Raw genomic sequence first — 19,576 nt, 5'->3', positions numbered from 1 at the left:
AGTGTCGGCATGCTCACACGTGCGAAACAGGTAAACAGGGTTACCAACCCTCTGTTCCTGAGATGTAGCAATTGATCTGGATCTCAAAACACACCACCACTGCCCTTGGTCATCGAATTGAGAGAGAAGAGACAGGTTCATACCATACTGCCCTTTTTGACCCCATACGGAAACATATGATAGGCCAGGATGTACATCTGGCTCTGATGGAGATGGCTAGTTGTCAAACTGTAAGCTTACCTTCTCAATGTGCATGTGCAGATACAGGGGAGTCTGCACTGATTAAATCCTCATAGAGCTGTGGTTGCTCTAGGTCAGTTAACCCATCAACACGGAGTCCTGCAGACCTCAGTCTTAGAAGCATCTGAGTATAACAGAGGAAATGTATGCTGGAGTTGCATATTGTACCTCTGCTTAATCATTTGCCAGGCAAAAGCCTCTCTAAAACCTTGCCCTCAATATAAACGTTGCATGTTTTCCATTTGAAGGGATATTAAAAAGATCAAGACAGGGAGACAGATGATACAATCACAGGAAGTCTTTCTTCAGCAAGTGATGATAAAAGTACTTTGTGTCATGATAATGCCTGTGCGTTGTGCAGAAATTTCAGTTCCTTAGACAGAAATGTACCAAATACTTAATTTTCCTTTTGCTTTCCTCATCTTTCAACAGATTCAGATATCTGTCTCTGGAAATGTAAAGCTAACAGTTTGACTGGGTTTGGTTGCCGCATCTTGAACATTTAATTTTTCCTTATGCTCTGGCGTCTGTTATTCTTTAGCACAATCACACTGAATATCAATTAGGAGGCGGGAAGATGATTGTGGAAAACTTGGGTGAGGGGGATGAGATGCTGACTGGGGTTTTGGCCGCTTTGAGTGGGGATGCGTGTTTGCTCTGAATTCTTTCTGAACTTTGAAAACTCTTCAGTATTAAACTACACATGCTCTGCAGTGACGTGAAATTTTGAGATCCCTGTGATTTGCATTCCTCTCTCCAAAATCACAGTAAATCACAATGGTCTCTTCCACGGGCAGGAAGACAAGACAAGTGGTCAGTGCCAAAGTTACTCAGCAGATGGTGCTTGAGTAGTGAGCAACATCATCATTTCAAGTGTAAGGCACATAATGGATGTCTACCGGCCTGGCAAATGAGACCCCCGGTGTTACTCACATGCTTCCGTCTCCCATCCTGCAAGATGCTGCCATCTGTCAAGACACCGAGCCAGGCCTCACTTAAATAAATAAATAAATCCATTTCCCCCTTCTTTCCAAAGCTCTTGCCATCTCTGGGTTAAATAAAAGCCATGTGTATATACACTATGTGTGGGCATATGTATATACTACATGTGAGGGAGGGAAAAATACAGATACAAATGTAAGAAATGCACCTTTGGGTTCTGTTACTTGGGACAGACAATGCTTATGCACGGTAAACAGTTTCAGGAAAATACTGTGTACTTTTGTAAGTGCACTGTACACCAAGTGTAAACAGTAATGTCTCTTGTCATGAATTAATCTCTTCTTTCTCTGTCTTTCGGCAGAGTGTGACAAGCTGCGGCGGGATGGCTACCGGAGCTCGCAGTATTACTCTCAGGGCCCCACCTTCTCCTCGTCCTCCAGTGCAATCTGTGGAAGTTACCAGGACGATTATGAAGAAATCGAACAAAAGGTAATGGTGAGGGGCAAAGTGCTGGAAAGAATACATGCCTGGTGCGATTTAATTGCCTGCCATAATATTGTTCAAATAAGGTAGGATTTTTAGAATATCGTAAAGATTCCTGTTCCTTTGAATTACAGTGATATTAGGTCATCTGACTTCCGTAGTGTCTTCAAAATCCCAGTTCTACCCATGCATTTACATAAAGTTCCCACTGGCAAAATAAAGGTGTGAAATCCAGAACGAGTTTGGCAATGTTCTGGAGGGAAGACCCCAGCAAGGGTAGCTGTTTTCAATCTGTTAAGTGTTTACATTCAAGTAGCAGGAAGAGCTGTTAACCAGCCATCAGTGTACTCGTATTGTAACAGCAACATGTGCACAATTTGAATTGCTAATACAGGTAGTTATGCAGTTTCATTAGGTAGAGTCTTTGTCCTAATGCATCACAACTGTTTGCGTAAAGGCATCCAGAAGAATGAAAGATTGCCCACTAAATTGGGTTTATCAGCTTGCTTTCAGTTTGCTTCGTGGTTTTCATGTTTATATGCCCACATCTCGACTCCATGTATGCTTAGCTTAGAGTCTAGAAATGAATTAAACAAAGAGAGAAGGAGAAGGGACGGTTGAGCAAAAATCCTAAGAAAGTTGTCACAGAATCATAGAATGGTTTGAGTTGGAAGGGACCTTTAAGGGTCGTCTAGTCCAACCCCCCTGCAATGAGCAGGGACATCTTCAACTACATCAGGTTGCTCAGAGCCCCATCCAACTTGACCTTGAATGTTTCCAGGGATGGGGCCTCCACTTCCTCTCTGGGCAACCTGTTCCAGTGTTTCACCACCCTCATTGTAAAAAATTTCTTCCTTCTATCTAGTCTAAATCTACCCTCTTTTAGTTTAAAACCATTAACCTTGTCCTATCGCAACAGGCCCTGCTAAAAAATCTATCCCCATCTTATAGGCCCCCTTTAAGTACTGAAAGGCCGCAATAAGGTCTCCCCAGAGCCTTCTCTTCTCCAGGCTGAACAACCCCAACACTCTCAGCCTTTCCTCACGAGAGAGGTGTTCCAGCCCTCGGATCATTTTCATGGCCCTCCTCTGGACCCGCTCCAACAGCTCCATGTCTTTCGTGTGCTGAGGGCTCCAGAGCTGGACGCAGGACTCCAGGTGGGGTCTCACCAGAGCAGAGCAGAGGGGCAGAATCACCTCCCTCGACCTGCTGGCCACGCTGCTTTTGATGCAGCCCAGGATATGGTTGGCCTTCTGGGCTGCGAGTGCACATCATCGGCTCATGTCCAGCTTTTCATCCATCAGTACCCCTGAGTCCTTTTCCACAGGGCTGCTCTCAATCCCTTCATCCCCCAGCCTGTATTGATACTGGGGGTTTCCCCAGCCCAGGTGCAGGACCCTGCAGTTGGCCTTGTTGAACCTTAAGGGGTTCACATGGGCCCACTCCTTGAGCTTGTCCAGGCCTCTCTGGATGACATCCCATCCCATCCCATCCCATCCCATCCCATCCCATCCCATCCCATCCCATCCCATCCCATCCCATCCCATCCCATCCCATCCCATCCCTAAGGCACGTCAACCGCACCACTCAGCTTGGTGTCATATACAAACTTGCTGAGGGTGCACTCTATCCCACTGTCTATGTAATTGATGAAGATATTAAATACCAGCCCCAATCCAGACCCCCTGAGGGACACCATTTGTCACCGATCTCCCTCTGGACATTGAGCCGTTGACCACTACCCTCTGGATGTGACCATCCAACCAATTCCTCATCCACCAAACAGTCCACCCATCAAATCCGTATCTCTCCAATTTATAGAGAAGGATGTTGTGGGGGACCGTGTCAAAGGCCTTACAGAAGTCCAGATAGACGACATCCATAGCTCTTCCCTTGTCCACTGATGTAGTCACTCCATCATGGAAGGCCACTAGGTTGGTCAGGCAGGACTTGCCCTTGGTGAAGCCGTGCTGGCTGTCTCGAATCACCTTCCTGTCCTCTGTGTGTCTTAGCATAGCTTCTAGGAGGAATTGTTCCGTGATCTTCCCAGGCACAGAGGTGAGGCTGACAGGTCGGTAGTTCCCAGGGTCCTCCTTTCTACCCTTTTTAAAAATGGGTGCAATGTTTCCCTTCTTCCAGTCACCAAGGACTTCACCAGACTGCCATGACTTTTCAAATATCATGGAGAGTGGCTTGGCAACTACCTCAGCCAGTTCCCTCAGGACTCTGGGAGGCATCTCATCAGGTCCCATAGACTTACCTGTATTCAAGTTCCCCAGGTGGTCACGAACCTGATCTTCTCTTACAGTGGGAGGGACTTTGCTCCCCCAGTCCTCATCTTGCGGTTCATCCACTCAAGAGGTGTGGGAGGAGAGGGTGCCAGTGAAGACTCAGGCAAAGAAGTTGTTGAGTTCCTCGGCTGTCGTTACCCGTTTGCCAGGCTTGCTCATTGGGGGGGTACGCTTTCTTTGACCTTCCTTTTCTGGCTGACATACCTGTAGAAGCCCTTCTTATATTATTCTTTGCATCCCTTACCAAGTTCAGCTGCAGTCATGCCTTAGGCCTTCCTGACCCCATCCATACGCAACTGGACAGCGTCCCTATACTCTTGCCACGATACCTGTCCCTGCTTCCACTGCCTGCGCATTTCCTTCTTGCCCTTTAGTTTGACCAGCATGTTTCAACTCACCCATGCCAGCCTCTTGCCTTCCTTGCCTGATTTCTTACACCTGGGCATCGAGAGCTCTTGCGTTCTATGGAATTGGCCTTAAAGATCTGCCAGCTCTGTTCTGCTCCCTTGTCCCTGAGGGCAGTTTCCCAGGGGGTCCTATTGACTAACTCCTTGAAGAGATGGAAGTTTTTGCTTTCCTAAAATTCAGGGTCCTGACTGTACTCTTCGCCTGACCCATATCCCTCAGGACTGCGAACTCCACCAGTATGTGATCACTGCAGCCCAAGCTGCCTCCAGTCTTGATGTTGCCAATTAGCTCACTTGTGTAGGTGGCCATCACGTCCAGTATCACATACCCTCTGGTAGGGCAGTTTATTACCTGGCTTAAGAAGTTATCTTCAGTGCATTCCAGGAGTCTCCTGGATTGCCTACATGCCTACTTTTCCAGCAGATGTCGGGGTGGTTGAAGTCCCCCAGCAGGATGAGAGCTGAGAGAGAGAGGCATATGTCAAGGCATATTGTTATATACACATCAATTTATATACACTTCAATTACAGAACTGGGAAGTTGCATTAGTGTTAGAAAGAAGAAAAGACATTTTGCTCCTCTGTCATTACCTTACCATTTTGTGCCTGTGCGCTCTGAAAGAGAAGCTAACTTTGGTGCTGGGGGAAAGGACATTACTGCTGGGGTGGACAGCAAGACACACCGAAGCCTGGCTGTCCAAACCCAAAATGCTGGAGCTCCTGGGATTTTCAAGATAGATAATTCTAGAATAGTTTGCTTCAAACTGTTGCTCAGTGAGCGGGAGGATATCCTTGATTGTAACGCGGTTTAGTTTTTTTGAATCGTTACTAAACCATATGTGCTTCTGTAGCATGGACCAAATAACTCTGTCTCTATACAAAGTGTGCAGATCCTGAGAACTCACTTTAAAGGGTACCGTGTTTTCAGTTCTATCCTCCATGGTTTTTAATCACCTAATAAAAAGTGTTGTGGAATATGTACAGTCTCTCATCCAGGTGGTGATTGCATTATACCTGGGTATTGGCAGGGAATATTAGAGCATCTTGTTTAGCTGTGTGTGGTATGTACTGGCAGTGAGCAGAGAATGTAAAGCACATTCATACTGTGGAATGCATTATAATGATAATTTGCAAAACCTTACTGAATCAGTGGAATTATGATTTCCACTGGGGAAAGTATTAACACATTGTTTGTTGCTATTTATGTACTTCATATATATGCATACATATATGTTATCAACTTGTCTTAGCCAATGCTGTGCAGCATATGACCATCTGCACATGTAAAACTAACGTAACATTTAAAAAAATATAAATACGCTTTTTTTAAAATAATTCAAATGAGAGCATATAAGCATGGATGAGGCCTCTTAGAGACTAAGAGCTGTCATCCTTATCTTGGTTAAGGGTTTTCTGGAGTGTTAACATAACGTGTTACTAACAATTTCTGTGTATTCTGAAAAAAATTAATGCAACTAATTATGCTTCAAGGATAGGATAGCACTTCCATTTGAAATTGGAATAGCTTCCTTTAAATATTTTTAGCTGAAAGGATGATTCAGAGTTGTGGAGAAAGATAGTTGCCAAATTGACAGTCTTGGATGTTACTGATTATCTCAGAACCTTAACCTTAACTCTGCCGCTCTTACTTGCAGCTCAGAAAGACATTAGTCCCTTGTAAAAGGTAGTATGATTCTCCCTTCCTATTGTACAATTGAGTGTTTAGTGGTGTCCTTTGACCAGTATCTTTTTTTAATTGGCTTTTTTTGTAAAGGCCTAAAAGTTTACTCTTTTTTAAATGAATGCTTACCACAACAGATCTCTGAACTTGAATTATAATCCCACTGGTAAAACGCCAAGTAATTCTCATAAGTGTTATGCCTTGAGCGAGTCATATTTCAGCTGTCAGAAGAGTTCTTCAGTGACAGTGTGGAACTGGGGTCACCCAAATCCCATGATTCAAAATGTGAAATCCTCACCACCAGATGAAAGCTTTGTAGCTTTGTTGTCTATTCAAAGCAAAAAAGCCAACATGTAAATTCTGTACATGCAGTACTTAATAGTTGAAATTTGAGGACAGCAGAATAATGATGGATGGGTGAATAGCGATTTACTGTTTGGAAACTTGCTTCGAAGTTGATATAATTGCCAAATTGCAGAAAAACTGGGTTTTGCTGCATGGTGATTTCACAAAGGAAACGATTTTTCCCTACCTTTTAAATCTGCTTTTTAAAAAATGTAGCCAGATACTCTGCTTGTCTGTCTATGCTAGAGAGAATATGAAACCATGGATAGGTGTCTACGCTGGAGACAATATGAAACCATGGTAGGTGATGCGAGAGGAGACCTCGATCCACAAACATTCTCGGGTTTTGTGGAGGTGAGTGTCTGTCACCAGAGGGTAATATTCATACCACAAAGCACATGGTTCAGCGTGAGTCTTAGAAAATGTCTAAGATAAGCAGAACACTTGCTGTTCTGAAGGAAAACTGCTACGGAGAAGCAGGCAAGTTAGCCCAACTCAAAAACAAGGAAACAAAATTAGAAAACACAGAAAACTGAAGTCTCTGAGTGGTAGTTGATATAAAACGAAGTTCTTGGAACTACCCTTTTACTCTTAACGTTGATTCTTACAAGTTATGTTAATGGAGCGCAGGCCAAGCTCCACAGCAGTACTGATCCTAATTGAGTTTGTTGGAGATTAAATTGGTTTATCTGGATTTTACATCTCAGTACTGTGACCAGTGTCCTTCTTTCTCATCTCTTACATATCACTGTTGGTGACACGACTTTGAAGCTATTCCTGTCCTTCTGTATTGGTCTGTTTTCCCAGTGTCAAAGATATATTGAGATGTCGTTTTCGAACTCTGGTTCCCCTTATGTTCTGAAACTTACACATTGTGTATATTAAATGTATTTGTCTTCTGTGTGTTTTTTTTCTCATTCTTTTTTCTTTCCCCTTTTATCACTCATTCTCTTTGTTTCTTTTTGTCTCGCTCAACAGTCTAGTCTGTTAGACTGCATCTCTCAGTCTTGCATTAGCGCCTGCTGTAACTTGGTTCCCTGGAGCAACAAGGTACCTTGCCCACGAGTGGGACCATCCAGCTGCTGTATCTGCAGCTTGATGGTACTTTGTAGCATTTATTGTAGCATTTAGCATATATGCAATCTTATTCTGCTCTTAGCCTTCAGTCGTTACCTGCTTCTGTTTTCTGTTTTTAAAAAAAAAAAAAAAAAAATTCAACTGCTCAACAGAAGAATGCCATGCCAGGTTTGTTTCCTTTAGTTTTCCTCATTGCTCCTTTTTGTCTGCAGTCCAATATCCTCCATTTACTTGGTTCACTGAAATTTTTTAATTCTTTTTTGTCTATTAACATTTGCGTCCTTTGAAACCCCTCCTCCAATGAACACTGTCTTTTATTTAATTGGCTGCTTCATTGGTTTTTAATTAGCCAAGGAAAAACTTTACTAATTTGGAGTAACTTATTTTTTTTTTTAAATGATTAATGTGAGCTATAGAGAGTACTTGCTCCCAGGCATGCACTATATCATGTCTTTATTCCATCTGTGAAAATGTTTGTATGCCAAAAACTCATGGTATTTTTCCCCAGGTCCTGTCGTTTGGTTTATGAACTTTGCCTTGATAATACAGTCTTGTTAAGCTTCGAGTGCAAAAACATTTATTTTGCTTATTCATGAGGAAAAAAAGTATGGTTTTGCCACTGTACTCAGCCAAACTGTTAGTTGTCCCTTCAATATCTGCCAGCGACTGTTTAGTATCTTAAGTGAAAACAAATGCATTAACTGTATTGGCTTGAGGGACTTGAGGAGGTCTAATTCAAAATTTTGCTTGATGTTAAGAGGAGCTAAAGCAGTTGGGCGCTCCAGTTTGGAGGTGGGAACGCCTGGGAGCCCTGACGCATGGGCTCTGGCAGAACTGGAGATACTTCTAGGTGGTGGTGCCCTCAGCTGGCCTCCCTGTCCCTCTGCTGCAATTGCATGGGGCTGCTCTTGTAATCAGCACATGTGTTTTATAGTGCTTCACATTTGTTTGAAAATACTGCTCAATCTATTGAGTTGAAACAGCAGTTCAAAGCATAAAATGCCAAAGCATGAGCAAGTGAGTATAGAAACTCTTTGAACAAACAAAAGAGGGTAATTCTTCACTCACCACATACACTGTGCAATTGCTGCAAGAATTGTGGATGCTGAAAGTTTACAGGGGTTCAGAAAGCAACTGGGTAAATTCTTGGGGGGGGGAAGACTCCATCCAATTCTGAGAGAATATTCAGGGGAAGGTATCCACTGTATGCACCCTCTTATTTAATGTCACCTGTATGTCACTGATTGGCCATTATCATAAAGCAGATACTAGGTAGGCTTTTAGAGCTCTGAACTGATGCAGTACAGCTCTTACATTTTTAATCCCATTGCAACAGAGTTGAGGAAGAAGAAAGGAACATTTCTGCAGTGCTAGCTTGATGGTCAGTAATTTCTGCCGACAAAAAAAAAATCCCTTCCTTGCTGAGACAGTGAAGGCTATGAAGTGAAGGATTTAGTAAGATAGCAAAGTAGGCTAGTGCAACTGAAGATCTGTGTGTAGAAGTAATAAAAGGGAATATTCTTTGAAAATCTGGGGGACTAGAGTGGGGAGCTTGGTCTGGAGGACACCAAATAGAGCAAGACATGACTAATTCAACTTGAGTGTAATTTGATGTAAATTTGTAATGTGGCAGTGTTTCATAACACAGTGTGAAACCCCACAGGTTGAAGCAGGCACATAAAGTGACATTCTCGATTGACCAAGAAAGAGGAATGTAAAGGTTTGGGGGTTGGTTTTTTTTTTCCCATGTTATTATTTGTCTTGATCCCTTTGCCATGTGAAGCCATCAAACCTAGTAAAAGGCTGGAGACGAAATAGGATGTTGGCAAATAGTAATAGACCACTGAATTGGTATGGCTTCTGTCTGCAATGCTGACACCCCCCCCCCCCCCCCCCCAATTTTGTTTTTCTGAGAAATTACAATTTTAGAAATGATTGCAGTAGACAGCAAGGTAAAATACATGACTAGAAGTTCCTTTGCTGAAAGGTAAAATTTGTATGGATCGAATTTTCCTCCTAGAGGTCCCATGTTTTTTCAAACAGTGTAGTATACACCCCTGGAATATAAAAAGATTTAGGCAGAGCGTGCTGCAAGATACACAGCATATACTCGTCATCCAAGACCGCTCACATAGCATGAATGTGCTGAGGTAGTGATACCCTTTTGTTGTGTCTCAGCGACTAAGTAGGCTGGGGGACAATATGTCAACAAGGCAACGGCAAGGCTCTGGCTTACTGAGCCATATAGCTTGTCTATAGTGTATTTATAGGCCATTTCTTTCCTGGATTCTCATTTCAACTCTCATTTGAAAGTTCATACTTTTTCCCCTCTAATGCATGTTCGTGGAAACGCTGCAAGGTCCAAGGCTGTTGCTTTCACATCCCACCTTTCCCTCTTCCCTGGTCCATTAAAAAGGACAAATTCCAACAGATTTTCCTGAAGAGATGAGTCTAACATCCCATTGCACCAAAATTTGGCCATTTAAGTCTAGCAATAAAGTTGTTATGAATCAGAGATGCTTTAAAAATGGGACAGGTGGTTTTTATTCTATTATGAACATAGTGTTTATGGTCAGCTTTGATAAGCAGATACATAATCTCAAAGTAATGTCTAGTCCAGTTCTATTTCTGATGTAACAGACCTTACTTGAGAAGACATTCCTGTTACACAGCAGCAATTCACTGCATCTTCCGGCAAGCTTCTGTGTTGCAAATCTGGGAATGTTTTCTAAAAATATATAAATCCCTATTTTTATCCTGGTTAGAGAGAAATAATTTCTGTGCGAAGAAAGCTGAAAGATGAGCTGCTGTCTTCCTCTATGTGCAATAAAGCTGTGGACGGCTTTGTCATGCACTTTAAAAGTATCTTCACATCACAAAACCAAGTAAATATACCACAATCATTGTAGCACTTTGGAAGAAAGAATGTAAGTAGAGACAGTCATGCTCATCCAGGAACCATAGAAAGTGTACCTGCAGATGAAGCGTGAACATTTCTTCCTACACTCAAAAGTGCCTGCAACTCTTCTACTGAATTATTTTGTAGAAGTATGCGCCACTGTTCTATGACAGAAAATCATTCTCACTGACACAGTGCTTTGACCTCAACTACACAATTAGGTTTTCAAGTGCTTTTCGTTCATTGTATGCTCACTGGGCTGATTCATTTCTGTCTGTCTTCCTCCATTTGTCCCCAGCTTTCTCAACTTTTAATTTTGCAAAATTTGTCATTGTTGCTCCACATTTTTTTGGATAATTAGGATTCCCTTTGTTGTGGTTTAACCCCAGCCAGCAGCTAAGCCCCACACAGCCGCTCGCTCACTCCCCCCCCTGATGGGATGGGGGAGAGAATCAGAAGAGTAAAAGTGAGAAAGCTCGTGAATTGAGATAAAGACAGTTTAATAGGGAAAGCAAAAGCTGTGTGCACAAGCAAAGCAAACCAAGGAATTAATTCACTGCTTCCCATGGGCAGCCAGGTGTTCAGCCATCTCCAGGAAAGCAGGGTTCCATCACATGTAACGGTGACTTGGGAAGACAAACGCCATCACTCAGAATGTCCCCCCCTTCCTTCTTCTTCCCCCAGCTTTTATTGCTGAGCACGACATCATATGGTATGGAATAGCCCTTTGGTCAGCTGGGGTCAGCTGTCCCAGCTGTGTCCCCTCCCAGCTTCTTGTGCCCCCCAGCCTACTCGCTGGTGGGGTGGGGTGAGGAGCAGAAAAGGCCTTGACTCTGTGTGAGCACTGCTCAGCAGTAACTAAAACATCCCTGTGTTATCAACGCTGTTTCCAGCACAAATCCAAAACATAGCCCCATCCTAGCTACTATGAAGAAAATTAACTCTATCCCAGCCAAAACCAGCACGCCCTTGTAGTAGATGCTTCAGTTCTTCAGTTTTTCTGTCTATTTATATACTGTAATGGGAAAAGGGTTCTGCTTGGTTTGGGTGATTTCCTTGAAAAGGAAAGGTGGCTTTGTGACCAATATCTCTGTCACCTGACATATGGTAGTACCCCCTGGTGACTGCTGTATGACAGCTGAGACCTGGCACTGCAGTACAGTCTGAACGTGACAGATATTGATGCTGACAGTAGCAACCAAGCAGAGTATCCGAAGGTCACTGGAGCTCATCCTCACCCCACACAAACTGCAAAACCAGGCTTGAAGCGTCATCCTTGGTGCCCTGATTCAGGCAGAGAAGAGCTCTTTGTAGAAGGAGGGAGCGATATTTCTCTGCCTCAGCCTCTGATTACTCCTTTAAGCGCACAGACACGTGCCCGCTGTGGCACTGGGCTAGCACCCCCTGCCACATTCCTTACGAACCCTTTCTCTCTCTCAGCTGTTTCTAAACCTAATTGGGGGGAAGCATGGCCTGGAGGCAACTGTCCCTTCTGCAATGGCATTTCTCTCCCATATTGCTTAAGTTAATGAAGGCTTTTATAAATTTGAGTGATTTGAGGTGGGAAAGTGCTTGCGTTTGTGTGTAGCTGCATGTACATACGTGTGCCTGCCCTGTATTTGTGTATAAACAGTTATAAACGCACCCATAAAAAGATAAGCATTCACATTATATTTTTGTGGTGGGTTGACCCTGGCTGGATGCCAGGCACCCACCAAAGCTGCTCTATGACTTCCTCTCCTCAGCTGGACAGGGGAGAGAAAATATAATGTAAGGTTCATGGGTCGAGGTAAGGGCAGGGAGAGATCACTCAGCAATTACTGTCACAGGCAAAATAGACTCGACTTGGGGAAAAATTAATTTAATTTATTGCCAATCAAATCAGAGTAGGATAATGAGAAATAAAAACTAAATCTTAAAACACCTTCCCCCATCCCTCCCTTCTTCCCAGGCTCAGTGTAACTCCCGAATTCTCTACCTCCTCCCCCTCAGTGGCACAGGGGGACGGGGAATGGGGGTTGTGGTCGGCTCATCGCACGTTGTCTCTGCTGCTCCTTCCTCCTCAGGGGAGGACTCCTCACACTCCTCCCCTGCTCCAGCGTGGGGTTCCTCCCATGGGAGACAGTCCTCCATGAACTTCTCCAGCATGAGTCCTTCCCACGGGCTGCAGTTCTTCATGAACTGCTCCAGCGTGGGTCCCTTCCATGGGGTGCAGTCCTTCAGGAACAGACTGCTCCAGCGTGGGTCCCCCGTGGGGTCACAAGTCCTGCCAGCAAACCTGCTCCAGCGTGGGCTCCTCTCTCCACGGGGCCACGGGTCCTGCCAGGAGCCTGCTCCAGCACAGGCTCTCCACGGGATCACAGCCTCCTTCAGGCATCCACCTGCTCCAGTGTGGGGCCCTCCATGGTCTGCAGGTGGATATCTGCTCCACAGTGGACCTCCGTGGGCTGCAGGGGGACAGCCTGCCTCACCATGGTCTCTACCAGGGGCTGCAGGGGAATCTCTGCTCCGGCACCTGGAGCACCTCCTCCCCCTCCCTCTTCTCTGGCCTTGGTGTCTGCAGAGTTGTCCCTCTCCCATATTCTCACTCCTCTCTCCAGCTGCAGGTGCTGTTGTGTGGGGTTTTTTCCCCCTTCTTAAATACATTATCCCAGAGGCACTACCACCACCATTGCCCATGGGCTTGGCCTTGGCCAGCAACGGGTCTGTCTTGGAGCCAGCTGGCATGGGCTCTCTTGGACATGGAGGCAGCTTCTAGCAGCTTCTCACAGAAGCCACCCCTCCTGTAGCCCCCCAGCTACCCAAACCTTGCCACGCAAACCCAGTTCTTATAGAAATGGTTTTAAGGCCTTTTAAAAACAATGCGAGCCTGAAAAAAATATTGGTGTCCTCTAAGAAGGTTGTATTGAAAGAATTGCTGGGGCTTTCACAGGGCTGAACCCTTTCCTGCAGAGCAGCATATATCCCATCCACAGCCTCCCTGGTAAAGAAATGTAAGACTGACAGAAATGGATTATTTCCTCGAAGAAAAGTTCCCATATTTCAAAGTGTGGTTCCAAACTGCAGGATGATATTAGTAATAATTTCATTGTCTGAAAGTTTTTTTATTACTACCTGAAGAGATTTTACTTCTCTATTGTTTTACTTTTTGCCTGGAAGTTGCTTTTATTTTTATTTTTTATTAAATAAAATGTTGGGCCCTGTCTTAAAGGATGTGGAGTTGAAGCATAATAGAATAAATAAATGGTTATTTATTTATAAACAGTGGGAACTCCTCATGGTAACAGGAAGAAAATTAAAATGAGAAATTATAAACCGTGGTTGCAGCACAGTGTCTGGGCATGTCTTTTGTATAGCACTCAGCTTCAAGAGAAAACAGATCCCTTAGACTGAAAACCCATAATAATTAAAAAAAAAAAATCCGTTATAAATAGCTGCGATGTTTCTTTCCATGCCTGTGTACAGCAGTGAGGGAGTACCTACCAGGAGAGGCGGTGATCCAGTACTGACAGCCCTATTTTGGGTAGTGGTCTGCTCTCCGAAGGGAGAGAGGAGTAAAGAAAAAGGGGAGAGGACTGTAACTCTGGTCTGGTGGCAGAGAGGGAGGTCCACTGTGCCAAGCAGCCCAAGCAAACACCCCTGAGGCAGAGGAGTCGGGAGGCTGCAGAGAGATCTCTGCTAGTGCTGCAGCCTCTATGCAACTCCTCTTCCACGGTTTTCTTCTCTTTTTCGTTTTGCCTGGGAGCAGGAGGAGGCGGAGGTTGGTTTTCCTCTGGGTCTTCCTTCCTCTCCTGCTACTGGGATTCCCTGGGGTGCCTTGCTAGCAGGAGCGGGGAGGAGAGAAGGCTGCTTCTCCTGCGTTTGCCTGGAGCTTGTGGCCGCCTGCTAGAAGCCCCAGTGGTGTCTTCTGTGTGCACCAAACCTGCCTGTCCTCGGGGTTTGCTGTGGACTATAGTACTGTCTTATGAGTAAAAAGCTAAGTTACGGCTTTCTCTGCCATTACTGGCATGCAAGTGAGGACCTTGTAATGAATACAGATTTGCTCCCCGCAAGCAAATGGCTTTTTTGGCTTATAACTTTGGTGGAAGGATTTACACAAGCTGTTGCAACCTCTTTTTCTGGTGCATAAAGTTTTTTGTTTCATTGGTTGTTTATTTTTTGTAAGTGAAACACCACCCATCATGGAGGTGAAATCTGCCACTTTGATAAGGAATGACTTTTAAAATGACCATTCTGTGGCTACTAATATTGTTAACTGCTTCATCCTTGAAAAATGGGTAAAATGAATCCCTTGACCGTGGCATGAGTTTCTCCAAGACCAAAGCAAAGTTATTCTTGCTACCTCACTGATCTGTGGCTGATGGTTTTGTAGAGTGCATTGGCTGGTTCTTTTACTGAGCTCTCCCAAAATCTGTCTCTTCATAACAGGCTTCTTGCTGAGACCTTACACATCCTTACAACCTAGTACAGCTAGAGCAAATCTAAATCTTCCTCATAGGGCACTGGGAGGGGTTAATCACTCCAGGGACAAGGTCAATGTGTAAGATAATTAGTTACTGTGCTTTGCTCTGCTCAAGACTACTCTTTTCTTTTCCGTTGGTATGTATTCCTTAGACTGATCAGATGTCTTGGATAAATACAATCCAGGTGTTTTGTTGTGGGTTGTTTGTTTGTTTGTTTGTTTTAAATCACACTTTATGTGATTTAAAAGTGTGATATTTATGTGATTTAATATCACACTTTATGTGATATCAAAGTGCGATATTGGTGAGGGTGTATTTTGCTCCACAAGCAATCTGACTGCAGCGGCAATACCTTAGTAATACTATAGCCCTACCTTTTTGATTTTTGGTAGTAAACTTAGATTGTTGCATGTGTTTCTGTTTGTAGTGTCCCGTCTCTTCCCCAGAAGAAGAAAAGCTTATTACCATCAAAAGGCCTAAAACTCCAGTTCCAAATGAGTTATCAGATATCAACACCCAAACCAACTGGACTAAGTCACTCCCACTGCCAACGCCAGAAGAGAAAATGCGACAACAAGCACAAGCAGTCCAAACAGATGTGGTTCCTATTAATGTGACTGGTAGGCTTTGAATTTCAGTAATTACATTACACTGATGAGGGAGGGAAGGGATAAAAGGGGATCCATACAGTTGGGTAGTAGTTGACACATGTATTTGATGCATGAATTTTAAATTTCTTGCGCCTTTCTGTGAAAACTGTTTTGTGTTTAATAGTTCATCTCCAAACTAATGAGAAAATCTCAAAATCCCTTAAAATGATCATTAATGAAGATAGTCTACACAACGTCAGATTGAAACGGCATTAGATATTCATGAAATACAAGAAGAGGGTTGATAAATAGCAGTGTTTTGCTGTGGACTTCACTGAAGATATGTAATGGAAAATCATGTTTTATGCAATGCTAATGATATTTCAGGGTTTTCTTCTAGGAATTTTATGTAAGGAAGGTTATCAGGGACTTCTGTATGCCAAAGACTAAATGTTACAAAAGTCGAGGAAAAGAACTCTAGGATCTTGTTATGAACTGTGTATTAACTCTTCATTTTGAAAATGCTCTTTGGCTTTACAGTTGCAGAACTCCTGCTCTGTGAAAGTTAAATTATGTTAAAGCCTAATGTTGAATAGATACTTTGTTGTATGTAAATAGAATTTCTGTGAAAGATCAAATTACCACTTCAATTTAATAATCCCTCTTTTTCTGCATAATATCAAGATTGTCTATTATTAATTAATTCAAATAACTGACCGTTTGCCTGCCAAAACCAGGATGATACTCAATATCCAATTTATTTCGAATGCCATATGGTGCGCTCTGGCTCCACGCTCCCTCTTACAATCAGTAGCTTGCAATGTTTGGTTTTGTTTTGAAAGTAAATTAGGTGTTCCCTTTCCTAGTGTGACTACCAATAATTTTTTCACATATATTTTTATAAACTAGTATTTTAAATAATACTATTTAATAGTATTTAAATATTTAAATAGTATAGGAGCAGTACTTCTGTGACAAATATCATAGAGCTCTGAAAAACATTTCCTTAAATAAACAGCAGAAAGTACTTGAAATAAATAGCATGACGACAACAGAAAATTACAAACACTCCAGGTCTGGAAAATTAATAGAAGGAAAACAAACACAATGCTGAAATATTACTAGGCAAGTTGGTATTATCTAGGGAATGTAGGATACAGGTGCAGAAGGCCGAGTTACGGGAACAATGGATAATCTGACATAATCGATAAGCTTGAGCAGGGCTTAGATATTAAGACAGCAGGAACAGGGTATACTTACAGAAAGAGTAATCGGTTGTTTGATTTAATGACCCTGCATACTGAAAATATATGGGGGAAGTAAACAGATGGAAAGAAGAATGAGGTAAAAGAGATCAAATAACCCTCACAGATTTAATTCAGTGTCACTGGGAACGTTACTGTGTTTGGATAAATTGAACTTGTTAATTCAACCAGCTTAATTCGAGTAGTGTAGCAAACCTTGTGTCCCCTGAATTGTTTGGTTTGCACTCGGCAAACTCAGTGGTTCTCAACTTTTCTGATAAAAACAGTGCACGTGCATATTACACCTCACCTTTCTACAGTGTGCTGTTGAGCATTTATTCCCTTATAAACATAGTAATTGAAAGGGACAGAAAGGGAGGGCAGTTAAGGAAGACTGCTCTTGCAGTATGAGGACTGGTCTCTGGGATCCACCGTTTCCTTTCCCTTGGAATAATTATATTGCTACTGTGAAACAAGGCAAGCGACAGCAACAGACTACGAGCCACACACAACACACACAAAAAAGCTGCTGTCCTTGTTCCTCTTTAAAAAGTCACAATCTGCTCTCCTCCTCTGCCCTCCCACACGCCGAGTAATTTTATTTTGTGAAGTTCCTTATGTTACTGCACGAGGCAGGAAAAAAACGACGAAAAATTCTGTGCCGTTTGTTCAATGTGCCGTGGAACAAACCATCACCGGTTTTTGTTTTGATTTGGCTTTTTCCTTCACTTGCTCATTTTCTCACTCTCCCAGAAGAGAGGTCAAAAAACTTCCATTTTATTACTCCTGGCATGAAATAAAACGTTAACCTCTGAAGAGGCTGCTGGCAATTGACTGCGTTTTCAGCAGTGTATTAGTAATGATTCTGCTATAGTGGCCTCTCACGTGGCTGTGCAATAAATGCTCCACGAGTTCAGCTTTCGGGGCTCTTCGGTGAACAGATTGCAACTAATACAGTAGTAGTAAAAATCTGTTGGATAGCCTGAAGGTGCAGGAGCATTGCATTAGGCTGACAAGCTGCTGACCAGACATCCCCATTTGGAAGCAATTTCAGTCGTTGGGAGTGCCCGGGCTGAGCTTATTCTGGCCTGGAAAGAGTTGGGCTGAATTTTCAGTGGTGGCTAGTCTTTGCTTTTACATATCCTGGGGGTTAAAAGATGCATAATGGTGTCTGCTCTCGTGGGTTTTCCGGAACTAACTTTCTTTCCAGACAGAGGAGACTGGTGATGGTGGAGGTGATCCATGCTAGGCTGGATCCTGCAAAACATTTAAGCATTTGCTTGAGTCCAGCTTGACTGACTTCAGTGAGATTTAAGCACATACTTAAGTATTTTTGGTGAATCCAAGGAAACTGAGTAAACTACATGAGGGAAAACTGAGTAAACTGTATAAGGAATGCCTAGATGATTTGTTACAAACCTGTAACAGAAGGAGAAAAGTATCCTTAAATCTGCAAAATATATTTAACATCGATACTTTCCAAAAAAAAAAAAAAGATGACAATGAAGAAAGGAAGAAAGACTGAGACATTCTGATTTGCTTGTTGGAATTTATTGAAGCTGCTACTTTGAAATTCTACAAATTTGCACAGTGGCTTTGAAAAAGCCTTTGTGTATCAAATGCCATTGAAGATGGATTGGTTGAGTTAGCTCTTGGGTAGCTCAGGGGAAGAAGTTACTGTGGATCAGCTGACACAGTAAGATTTCCCCATGGTCATCCTGTGCTGTCTGAGGCTTCATGTAAAAGAGTCTCTCCTTGTTTGCACCCTCTACTTACCATTTACATTTTATTCTATGGCATTCAAAGCTGTATTTTAATTTCCTTGCAACTCGCCATCTCAGGCATAATTGTTGGCCTTTGAATGGATAAAAACATGTTCAGAGATGCAAAACTTTCTGCTTTGAATTCTTTGGATTTGTTATAATGTGGCTAGAATAATTGTTATCCTGCATGGCAGGATTACCTTATGGTTCTGACCCTGACCCCATAAGGGTCGTAACGTCCTAATAGTGGTAATGTCCCAGACAGTGCATAGTCTGTCTCAGTATTTCAGGGCTTCTACTAAGCCGGTGGGATCCATAGCTCTAAATTTTATAGATCTCATGGGCTTCCTCCTGTCTTAATCTGCCCTGACTTCAATCAATCCAAAACTTGGATGAAACTGGCACTTCTTTGTAGCTGCAAGGATTCCACGTAGCGCAAGTGTGGCTCCTGGGAGCACAAAGCTCTGGTCAGTCAGAGTCTTTATATTTACAATATGGTGAATGAAACTGCTACGTTTTTTCCTTGTATTTTCACAAGTCCACATGCTATACTTTAATATATGACTGTATCTTTAACTGTTGTAGAGGTAATGACGTTTTCTATGCTATTTGCACGACACACATCATACTGATGTGCAGTCAGCCAGGGATAATATTTATGACGTGTTAGTTACTGTGCATTAATCACTTTTTAGAGGTAAATAATTTGGTCATCAATTTTCAAAAAAAGCGTACAAGACAAAAAACATATACAGGTATATCAAGTTTTTTCTGCATTTAAGTTTTAAATGGGTCATCTAAAGGACATATAGCAATGCTTTAAAATGCTTTAACTTCTAAAAAGGGAAATTCCGTGTGAGATATGGGGGTTGGTCATTTTGGAAGTGAGAGACAATTAACTCAGCTCACAATCTATAGGGCAAGTTTTATCTTGCTACGATTAAAATGGCCAAATTATAAACCTCTGAACAAAAGTGAATTCCTAAAGAGAAGCTGCTTAATGATAGTGGTGCTTCTGGGTCCCATTACGATACAGCACATGGTCATCATAAGGCTTTGTCTGGCAACGTGCACTTACACACAAATTTGTTCAGCTCTTGCCGTTGTATATTTTTATAATCATTTATAAAGTTTCAATTTTAAGCAGCTTC

The 19,576-nt window shown here is 42.8% G+C and overlaps 1 protein-coding gene across 3 annotated transcripts in view; it reads left to right on the top strand.

The window, feature by feature from the left end:
* NHSL1 (NHS like 1) overlaps window positions 1-19,576 on the top strand; it is a 189,103-nt gene that overhangs the window by 146,462 nt on the left and 23,065 nt on the right. For all 3 annotated transcript variants that reach the window (XM_075498828.1, XM_075498827.1, XM_075498829.1), the window contains exons 3-4: window positions 1,544-1,671; window positions 15,256-15,448. In XM_075498828.1, coding sequence (XP_075354943.1) covers window positions 1,544-1,671; window positions 15,256-15,448 — 321 coding nt within the window. The remainder of the gene's footprint in view (window positions 1-1,543; window positions 1,672-15,255; window positions 15,449-19,576) is intronic.

The sequence above is a fragment of the Mycteria americana genome, chromosome 3 (genome assembly GCF_035582795.1).
Source record: "Mycteria americana isolate JAX WOST 10 ecotype Jacksonville Zoo and Gardens chromosome 3, USCA_MyAme_1.0, whole genome shotgun sequence".
Lineage (NCBI taxonomy): Eukaryota > Metazoa > Chordata > Aves > Ciconiiformes > Ciconiidae > Mycteria > Mycteria americana.
The sequence above is the reverse complement of the archived record's forward strand: the minus strand, read 5'-3'. Positions and strand labels throughout refer to the sequence as shown.